General features: G+C 33.4%; 2 protein-coding genes across 2 annotated transcripts; both read left to right on the forward strand.

Moving 5' to 3' along the window:
• The first annotated feature begins 139 nt into the window (after nt 1-139).
• On the forward strand, nt 140-5487 carry LOC110609227 (translation initiation factor eIF-2B subunit delta). Its single transcript, XM_021748665.2, has 7 exons — nt 140-760; nt 1643-1774; nt 2127-2491; nt 3669-4413; nt 4495-4591; nt 4679-4733; nt 5013-5487. The coding sequence occupies exons 1-7, from the start codon at nt 301-303 to the stop codon at nt 5073-5075; spliced, it is 1917 nt and encodes a 638-aa protein (XP_021604357.1). The 5' UTR covers nt 140-300; the 3' UTR covers nt 5076-5487.
• A 122-nt stretch (nt 5488-5609) lies between these two features.
• LOC110604267 (DNA-directed RNA polymerases II, IV and V subunit 8B) lies at nt 5610-7936 on the forward strand. The gene is made up of 4 exons (XM_043954026.1): nt 5610-6625; nt 6705-6862; nt 7376-7488; nt 7565-7936. Exons 1-4 carry the CDS (start codon nt 6577-6579, stop codon nt 7677-7679), a joined length of 435 nt encoding a protein of 144 aa, XP_043809961.1. The 5' UTR covers nt 5610-6576; the 3' UTR covers nt 7680-7936.
• Nucleotides 7937-10481: the final 2545 nt, after the last annotated feature.

A 10481-nucleotide genomic window follows, 5' to 3' on the forward strand; every position in this document is an offset into this window, starting at 1 on the left:
ATTCAAAGTTTTTAACTAAATGATTATTTTTTGAATAATATAGTTAATTAATTAATTATATTAATTGAATATGATTAAAAATAAGATTAAACAATTTCACAATATTTTATCAATATTAGCTGGTAGCATGGGCTGTATCACTGGTTACTGTATTATTCTCCATGTTCGTTAAACCCTAGTTAATTACCCCCCTTCTCTAGGGAAAGGAAAATCACAATCCCTCGATCCCTCAAATTTTATCGATAAAAGCAAAATAGTCTTTCTGATTTCCCTTTCCATGTCCTAGTAACTGTCCTCACCATGGACCCTCGGCGAGCACCACGCACCGTCAGCGACCCGAAGGTCCGCCAGGTCGGCTTCTTTGCTCCCGGAGCCGCGGTGCCCGAGCGATCCCAATCGGGTCCGACTGACCATACCTCGTCTTCGCCTCCAACAATTGCCGACCTCTCTCCCTCCGGTGCCAACTCCCTCTCTCCAGTCATGATCCCTCCTCCGCGTCACGCCTCTACACCCTTGTCTCCTCTCCGTCGAGACTCCGTCCCCGTCGGCAGCTACAACGCCTCCGATTTCATGCCGGCTACGTCTCCTACTGCCAATACTTCTATCTCGGATGACGTAGCTTGGGTGGGGAGGGGAGGAAGGGCTGGAGCCGCGTCGAGTAGTTTTCCCGGTGGAGGATTTGATATGCCAGCAGCGAGTAGCGTCCCTGCCAGTGGATTGACGACAGTTTCCGTGGTCAATTTACCTCCCCGAATATCTGGTATGCATATAAATTACATTTCTAATTATGTGAAGTATCACTCACTATATGCTTATCAGCAAGCGGGTTGTGTTTCAGTAATTCAAAGGTGTTGAACTTAGGATTATCAGTTGGAGAATGAAATTTGGGTCTTATGAATATGCTTCTAATTCTCAAGACAGGTCGGGCTTGTATTTAATAAGTGTCCGAATATTTATGTCAGAGTCACTATCATTTGTCCTGTGAACAATATTGGGATATTGGTAAATTTCATCCTCTTTCTCTAATTTCAATTAGAAATACTGTTCTGGACCAAGTACTGACTGCAAAGAATATAACTAGTTTAGCGTCTTAAAGGAATAGTTGCACATGAAATTTGAGTTTAGAAGTTGGTATTTTCAGTTTTTCTTCTGTTGACATGGGGCTTTCCTTGGTTTTTGTGGCATGATATGCTCAATTCATTTGTATGGGTTGCCCTGGCTTAGTTTTTCAAGCTTTTAGTTTACATTCAAATTGCTGTAATGTGGTGTTATGCTTAGTCTCACTGCAACAGTTGCTTCTATTTCATTACTTGAAATGATGCTTTTGAGAAAACTGCAGAGAAGGATGTAAGAGAAACCTGTCAGTATTCATATTTGTCAACTGTCTTGATGGTAATTTATTTGGAGATTTGGTTATATAAGCCATCTAGGATGAAAAAGGATATTTTGGAGTTTTTATGTAATCTGAACATGAATGCAAGGAAGATCTCAATACCCCTCACGGGAAACAAGTGTCTTTATTTGGATGAAATGCAGTGATTGGTTTGATTGCTCGATTTATTATTTAGTAATGTGTCTATTTGAAGTTTATGATTTATCTAACAAATGTAGCATTAGAATGACCATAAAAAGATAATTGCAGAAAAGACTGGAGTGACGGCAGAAGTTCAAAATGATCAGCCTACACATTCAAAGTCATTGAAAGAGAAAACCACTAAAGCTGAAAGGCGTGCCCTTCAAGAGGCTCAACGAGCTGCAAAAGCTGCTGCAAAAGGTGTATACAATTATTTTATTCGTTTGGGAACTATCAAAAAATCCTGATGTTATAATTCATACATTCTTACAGCAATTTGATTAAAATGAAAAAGCGGAGCTTTTACTGCTAATTTATATTGTTGACCACCTCAACGGACTACTTTTTCTTTTTTCATATGCAAGGATAGAGTGTTGTAACTTGCCTTCATTGACTTGGCTTTTATGTTGTTAAATCACGCATGCATGCATAAAATGAGTCATTTCTGTTGGTTTATGATTTTTATTTTCAATATGCTTTTATATCCTCTTATGCTCTGTCATGGTTACCTTTTCGTTGTTGTTTATGCTTTTCAATTACTGGGGGTTATTAGCTGAGGGTGGCAAGGGACCTCCTGCTGCATCTGGGGCTGTGTCCTCAGCAAATGCAAAATCAGCTAAAGCTGCAAAGCCTCCTTCACAAAAGGCCGATAATGTTACAGTTGCAGCTTCTGAGAAGAAGGGAAGTGATCGCCCACCAGAGAAGGATAGAAAGAAAGATGTTCCTCAACCACGAATGCAATATGATGACAAGAGTCGCGTGGAAAAGGCGAAAAAGCGTGCAGTTGTAAAACAAACTGAAGCTAGAAACAGAGTTGAATTGTTCAGACATCTACCTCAATATGAGCATGGAACTCAGCTTCCTGATCTTGAGTCAAAGTTCTTCCAACTAGATCCAATGCATCCGGCTGTCTACAAGGTATCAATCTGAACTTCGTAGATAACAACTTTGGTTGAAATGCATTCTACTTGTCTGCTTTGGAATATCTTTAATGAGCATATAGACTGAGTTGACCAATTCAAGTTGATTTAATTGTGTCCTCTTCTTTCTATATGTTGTTTATGACCTACTTGAGCTTGCTTGTGACTCAATAAATGAACTAACATAGTGTTTGGTTCAACTCTATGGCTAGAATTATGTGGAATTCAATTGAATTTTACATAGAATTCATTTGAAATGAATTTCACTGTTTGGTTTGATATAACTTAAAATGCAAAATTCAATTGAATTCCATATTGTTTCTGTTTGGTTTAATTTCATAATTGAAATTTATTTGCCCTCAATTTCTAAATTACCCTTAAGATTAAAGCAAATATATATATATATATATATAAAATTTTCTATTGTGGAAAAAATCTTAATAATTGACCCATAATAATAATAATATCAATTAATAAACATGTAAATCCACTAACAATATATTGACAAAATCAAAATAAATTGACATGAGAATTGATATCAGCATGTACTCTTGTGTAAGAGAATTTTCATTCCATTCAACCAATTCAAGAGAATCTGAAGCCTTAAGGTAGGCGGCTGTTTGTTTAGTATCATCTATTACTTTTATTTAATATTTATAAAATAATATAAAAATTAAAAAAGTATAGTTATTTGTTAATATAATTTTTAATCATTTATTTTGTAATCATTAATATTTTTTAATTATTTATTAATTTTTAGGTATTTTTTTAATTAACTAGTAATAATGATAATTGAGAGAAAAAGTTTTGGTATAGGCATTTTAGTCCACAAAATATTATTATGTAAGTTTTGTGGAATTTTCAAATTCCATCAAAACTTAAAGGAATTGGTTTTAGTTATAACCAATTCAATGAAATTCGATTCTAAAAATTCTAATTTCTCTTCAAACCAAACACACAAAACATGAAATTCAATTGAATTATACAAAATTTTAGGAATTGGAATTGAACCAAACTTAGAGTAAAAGATGATTTAAAATTTTTGCTAGATTAATCTCTTTCATGAACAAAAGCTAGATAACTCTGCTGGATGTGTTCTAGGACCTTTATTCCAGGTCACAGCACAGAAAGTTGATCATTCTAATCCAATTAACAACTTTTGTTATTATTTTCAGGTTGGTTTGCAGTATTTATCAGGAGATCTGTGCGGTGGCAATGCTCGCTGTATTGCTATGCTTCTAGCATTCCAAGAGGTTATTAAAGACTACTCAACACCACCTGAAAAAACTCTTGTTAGAGACTTGACAGCAAAAATAGGAAGTTATGTTTCTTTTCTCATTGAATGTCGGCCTCTTTCAATCAGCATGGGTAATGCAATTAGGTTTCTAAAGAATCGAATTGCTAAGTTACCTTTGACTTCATCTGAGTCGGAAGCAAAAGCAACTCTCCATTCAGATATTGATCGTTTCATAAATGAGAAGATCATACTTGCCGACAAGGTGATAGTTAAACATGCAGTCACAAAAATTAGAGATGGTGATGTTCTTCTTACATATTGCTCATCATCTGTGGTTGAAATGATACTACTGCATGCCCATGAGCTTGGCAAACAATTCCGTGTTGTGGTAGTGGACTCTCGTCCAAAGCTTGAAGGGCAACTCTTACTTCGTAGGTTGGTGGGAAAGGGTATCAGCTGTACATACACTCATATAAATGCTGTTTCATATATCATGCATGAAGTCACTCGAGTGTTTTTGGGTTCGTCATCTGTGCTGTCCAATGGAACAGTTTACTCGAGAGTTGGTACTGCATGTGTTGCTATGGTTGCCCATGCATTCCATGTACCAGTCTTAGTTTGTTGTGAAGCATATAAGTTTCATGAGAGGGTGCAGCTTGATTCTATCTGCTCTAATGAGCTGGGTAAGCATTTCTTGTTCCATTAAGGTGCTTCATAAATTAACTGCCGACTGGATAATCTGCTATCATAATGTGTCCTTGCAGGTGATCCAGATGCCATTTCAAAAATTGGTGGCAGAGGGGAAATCAACTTTTTGGATTGCTGTGCCAATAGTGAAAATCTGCAGCTTTTAAATCTGATGTAAGTGCTCTTAGAATTAATTATGATCTTAGAGAGTTTTCAGCTTGCCCAACTGACAATATCTCGTATATGGATTATCAATGACAGCTATGATGCAACGCCTTCAGATTATGTTTCCATGATAATTACAGACTATGGCATGGTAAGCACAATGATGTATTAGATAAAATTTGTGTTATTAGTATGGTCCATTCTGTTATTCGTATTCTGAGCCTTTTTCGCAATTAAATTGCATTCACATGTGGAATTTGCAATGGATGTATTAGTATTACCTGTTTGAGGTGCTTTCTGCTGTGTTCTTATGGGCTTGAAAGGGAGCTGGATCACCTTAATGCTTCAGATTTTATTTGTTGCCCTTGCATATGTTGTTTATTTTTCATTTAATTTGTGATTGATTTCCATTATGTTGTGCTTTTATCAGGTTCCACCCACAAGTGTGCCTGTCATTGTGCGAGAATATAGGAGGGAACATCTTTGGATATAAATGTTTGGCCTGTTCCGGATCCTGGAGATTTCTCTTTGAATTTTTTTTCCCTGCTACTGTCCATGTTGCCTGCATTGCAAGTGGAGGAACAAGATCAGAGGATTTTTTCCCCCTTCATTTTCTTTTATTATCCCTGTTTGGAATAATTTTGAATTCCAAGATTTTAGATTCTAATTTCCTGACAAAGTGAAGAGTGCGTTGTTCGCCTCTCCGGGCAGTTTTGCTGTCATGGATACTTTTCTAGTTCTATCAATTTTTTTCCCTCGCTTGGGCTTTTTATCAGGGAAATGACATTTTCATAGTAAATTGGCAGTTTGTTGTCAAAGGCTTGCATCTTCAATTGTAAGTAATTTCTGCCTACAGAAATGGGGAAAAAATCTTTTGAAAAATAAAGCGTCTTTTATATGTGATACTTTGTTTTGTGTTTGCGGATCTCAACATCAACTTTTGTGACAATTGGTCAAGCCAAAAGTAAAAAAGTTCATTATGCATGCTTGCTTCTTTTTTTTGGTGGGGTGTGGGGTGATTATATGGCATGAGATAATTATGATTATATTTTGTTTTGATTACTAATTCGTGACTAAATAAGATAAAGAGTTGAAATGTATATTCAAATGATCAAACCCTTAACTTTGATTTGGATAATGTCATTTTGCTTTAATCTTACGATGTTATCCTTTAATTTCGGGAATCCTAATCATAATAAACCACGGCTTCCGCCTTCAAAACAAATAATTTAGCTGGTTTTTCTCCTATGGAGATATCATAATATATTGGCAACGATACAAGACTGTAACTTCGGCTACTTAGTGCCAATGTTTCAGGTAAATTATTTAATGTTGTATATATATATATGTATGTGGTCGAAAGATAATACCTTTGAAGTGAAGTGGATTGTTCCTGATTTCTTGGTAGTCTTATCATTAATTTATTGTTAAAATTAACAATTAAAAGAAATACAAAAGTTTAAATGAAAAATCGTTAAACAATCTTTAAAAGAAATGGATAGAACAGAAACCCACTCTCAGGGTTTCTACATAGCGTTTTCGGTTCCAAATTCTTCAGGTTGGTTCTCCTTTATCTCCTTTCCCTTTCGTGTTGCTAAATAAATCAAAGTTGTAAAATTCACAAACGCCATTAACTTGATGAGGTATTGAGCTACAGGTGCTTGACTTCATTTCGATTGAATTATTGCTTTTAACAATCTTGTATTTTTGGAGAATGCCTTTGTTCAATGATTGAGCAATGGGTATAAACGCAAATGTGGGAGAAATTGATTACAGTTTCTTCCTATGAAAAAACAATTTCGAATTTTTCTTGGATCACTCAAATAATTGATCCTTTTTTTCCACAATTTTGACTGATTGAACATTGATAACTTTTGGCAATGGGTTCGATAATCTCAATTATGCTCTGTTTATTTGCTGCCCTTTTGTTTTCCTCCTCAGATGAATATGAACTAGACTTGCGGTCGTTGCAGGTTTTCTGTTGCTGCTAAAGGATGGAGGATATTTTTGTAGTTGAGGCAATCGACAAAAGATTTGATCATGGTATCTTCTTCATGTACTTCATCTTCTTTTTATGTTTCCTTAGTGTTGAAGTGTTTGTGGGTTGGTGTTTTTTGTGTAGTTTCTCGCATAGAGGGACGAAGTGAGAGGCTTGAAATGTTGATGCAGCTTGATGTGAATACAGAGATCTATCCCATCAAAAAAGAAGACAAGTATGCATTGCTAATAACTCCCACTCTTCATGCTGATGGAACTGGTGATAGTGGTTACTATGGCCAGGTAATCATCTCTCTCTCTCTCTTTCTTTCTTCAAGTTGTAGAAATAATCCCTCTGCCAAGCATATGAGCCTTGTAGCTGGACATAGACGGAGCATCTACACTTAGGGACTCCACATTTACTGTATTTATATTTATTAGGAGAAGAGTATTAAGTTTAAATTCAATGTAATTGTACAACACTAATTATACTTTAATTAGAATTAAATTTAATAAAAATATTATTTTAATTTATTAAATTTGAATTCATTAAATTTTCATTTAGTTAGATCAGTAAAAAATATTAAATTCTTAATATTTCTTTTAAGAGCGAGTGGACTAATCTTAATACTATATTTAAAAATTAAAATTTCAGAGAGTCTTGCCTGTCTCCTTAGGTTTGTCACTTTATAGCTAAGACTTTCATGATCTGGTTTTAGTTGAAAGATGAAGAAAGAATCCAATGAAACCGTCTGATACTAATCTTTGTAACCTGATAGGCAATTGTTGGTGGTTACATGATTGGTCCTTGTGCAGGGTAAGCAAGGATCCATAGCTGACAAGTATGAATACATCATGTATGGGAAACTGTACAAGATCCAGGAGGAAGGTTCAGGAGCAGATATTAAAGCGTATGTAACCCAAATCTTGCCCATTTTTTTTCTTTTTTGAATTTTCTGCTATTTAATTATTCTCATTGGTTTCTTCTCATGTTCTTTTGTTTAGGGAGTTATTTATTTCCTTTGGTGGGCTTCTGTTGTCTCTCAAGGGAAATCCTGATTATATCACAGAATTTCAGCTTGATCATAAGTACTTCCTTTGCATGAGGAAGTTGGTTTAGTTATTGGATTGCGTAATTTCTTCTTTCTAATGTGTTGTTTTTCGTACATTCTGCAGCTGAGGTTTTTCTAAGTGATAGTTTCTCAATTTCATTTGCATTCGGAAATAAGCCAAATTCTACACTGGCCTTGCTTGTCTTTTTTGCAAGGACAGATTTTCGTTGCAAATGCAATATGAAACTTTGAATACATAGCCCTGCAATCAACTGCATTCTATCATTTTACTTCATTTTTTCAAACGAGAGTAAGATACGACTAAAATTAACCATTTAAAATATTTCTAATTAATCTCCTAATTCATCCATGAAATTATATAATTAAATTCATCTGAAATTTAATTTTACGGTGCTAAACATAATTATTCTATTATATTAAAATCTGTTAATTTAAATTATTTAATAATTTTAAATTAACTATTATATATATTAAGTATTTCTACTATTTGATTATTGTGGGATGGAAATCGCAATCAATTCAATTCAAATTATTTATTATTAAGGTTAGATAGATTCTGAAATTTGGAATATTTTGTTTATCGATTTTATGATAACAAGTAACCAACTAATTTTAATTGGATGATTTCTTTTATATAATCTATGGAGAATGGAATAATTGGTGGTGCGGGGTTCAGATTGGAGAAGTAGAGAGATGGTGATAATATGGGGAAGGGCCAGATTTCATGGGTAAGGTACACACTGATACTAAGGGATCATCAGATTCAGATTAGATATCTTTTGAAAAGATTGTCATAAACTAAAATCCAAAGAGAAGATTTACATGTCCACCTTCTTTATTAATTTCTTTACTCTTGCGCCCATCCTCATCAGACACGTTAGATCACTTCTGCAAAAAAGAAACCCTATTCGTACTTGTATTCCTCTGCAAAAGATTAAGAAAGAAAGAAAGCTGCACCACTATATAATACCCACATTTACGTACTTGAAAAGTCCAAGTCTCCCTCTTACCCATGTAACTAATCCCTCCCTCCCTCCCTCCTTTTTCTTCTAACTTCTTAATACTTCATAAAGGAAACAGCCCACAAAAGAGAACTTCAGATTCTGTTAATCTTCTGCTTTTTGTTCATCATCCTTCTTGTTCTTTGCAATGTAAGTGGCTCTTAATCGTTTCTTCTCAGCTTCTTAATTCACTGCTTCCTATGTATTGTATTGTATTGGATTCTTCGATGTTAGTTTCATGTAACAGTCTCGTCTCTTCTGTTCACGATAAAGCTTTTATTTCTTTTGCTTTTATTTCATATATCAATTGCAAGTTGTTTGCGAGATTTGAAGAAAGCAAAGGGAAAGGTTGGTTGCAGAGAAAAAGGAGAAATTTTAGAAGCCAAAATTAGTTTTAATTGATTAATTGAATGTGTGGTTGTTTTATTAAGTGTTGTTTTGAAGCAATTAATGTGAGGTTTGAGTGAAGGATTCTTACATTTCTCATGCAGTTTTAATGAAATTAAACTGTAAATGAGGATTGAAGATGGAATCAATCACCCCAGGTATGCTTAACCCAACCCAATCTCTTTCCTCTATGTAAGAGTATTTATGAATTTTTTTTTCTTTTTCAAATAGTAATAATTTATTTCGAAGAGAAAAGACATATTCAAGGTGAAATATTTTTGTTGCAAGGTCAAAACCCAGCTTAATCTATTCGATAGTGTTGATTAATTTATAAATCTCAAATATATGTTTTCAAAGTTTAAAAAAAAAAAAAATTAAATGAATTTTACTAAATCAAGCCTATTGGCGCTGGGCTCATAAATAAAAGTCTAAACCTAAATCCTGGGTTGGTTCGGATGGACGCTGAGCCTGTGGTGAGGTTAAGAAAGTAGAATCCAATGTTATATACACTATACACAGCAATTACAAATTAGGTAAATTACTATGAAGTATTTATATTTTTTAAAATTACTTATTTAATTTTATTCTACTTAAATTCAATTAATTTTTTAAAATAAAAAATTTAATTATTTTATTAAAAAAAGTATTACTAAATTTATTTTAATCTTTTTAGATTGTTTAGGATATATTTATAATTATCTATATTATTTAATTCTCATAATTTTTAGACTGCATATTATTTAATTTCTTTCACTAATATTAAAACATTTTAAACTATATTTTAATAAAATTTTAACAGAAAATATTTTCATAAGGTTAATTTGATTGGATTTAATTCAAATAAAATTTTAAAAACAAAAAGAACAATCACCACTTCAAATAGCTAGAGCCTAGAGGGGTGCCTATTGAATTAGAAAGAGTTACTAACAGAAGTAGAATTTTGGATAAAAAAAAAGAGCAAAAAGAAAAAGAAAGGGACAATTTTTTCACTAAAATCTACAAATGTAAGAGACTGTATATGGATTGTGATGGTAATTTGATGTCAGTAAAGAATCAGAAGAGACAGCAGGAAGTGGGTGGCATCCATCATAGGCCTGACATGACCTTCTAATAGTGATTTATGCAAATTAAAAAACAAGATTTTCTGGGTTTTGTTTTACTAACAAAATAAAATTAAAAAAAAAAAATTAGGTATTTTCTTCTCTTTTTTCTTTCCCTTCTTGTGTGGGTATGCATCTAGCAATTTAAGCTATAAACTCTTATTATTAGTACAGCAATGACTATGGGTTTATAATTAGACCTTACTGAAAAAAAAAAAATAGAGAAAAATATAAATATAAAATGACTAATATAATTTTTTATTTTTAAAGATAAAATTGTAATTTTAGTGTTCATAAAATGATAATTTTTAAAATTTTCTCTCAATGTTCAAATATAGAAGAAAATGGTGTTTTCCTCTCA

Source organism: Manihot esculenta, chromosome 2 (genome assembly GCF_001659605.2).
Source record: "Manihot esculenta cultivar AM560-2 chromosome 2, M.esculenta_v8, whole genome shotgun sequence".
NCBI lineage: Eukaryota > Viridiplantae > Streptophyta > Magnoliopsida > Malpighiales > Euphorbiaceae > Manihot > Manihot esculenta.

Bases quoted from the DNA above. Each gene is read 5' to 3' on its own strand.
- LOC110609227 (XM_021748665.2), top strand. From the start codon at position 301: ATGGACCCTCGGCGAGCACCACGCACCGTCAGCGACCCGAAGGTCCGC. The intron at 1,775-2,126 runs GTGTATACAATT...GGGGGTTATTAG, and splicing joins TGCAAAAGCTGCTGCAAAAG to CTGAGGGTGGCAAGGGACCT. The intron at 4,592-4,678 runs GTAAGTGCTCTT...TATCAATGACAG, and splicing joins CTGCAGCTTTTAAATCTGAT to CTATGATGCAACGCCTTCAG.
- LOC110604267 (XM_043954026.1), top strand. From the start codon at position 6,577: ATGGAGGATATTTTTGTAGTTGAGGCAATCGACAAAAGATTTGATCAT. The intron at 6,626-6,704 runs GTATCTTCTTCA...TTTTTTGTGTAG, and splicing joins CGACAAAAGATTTGATCATG to TTTCTCGCATAGAGGGACGA. The intron at 7,489-7,564 runs GCCCATTTTTTT...TCTTTTGTTTAG, and splicing joins GCGTATGTAACCCAAATCTT to GGAGTTATTTATTTCCTTTG.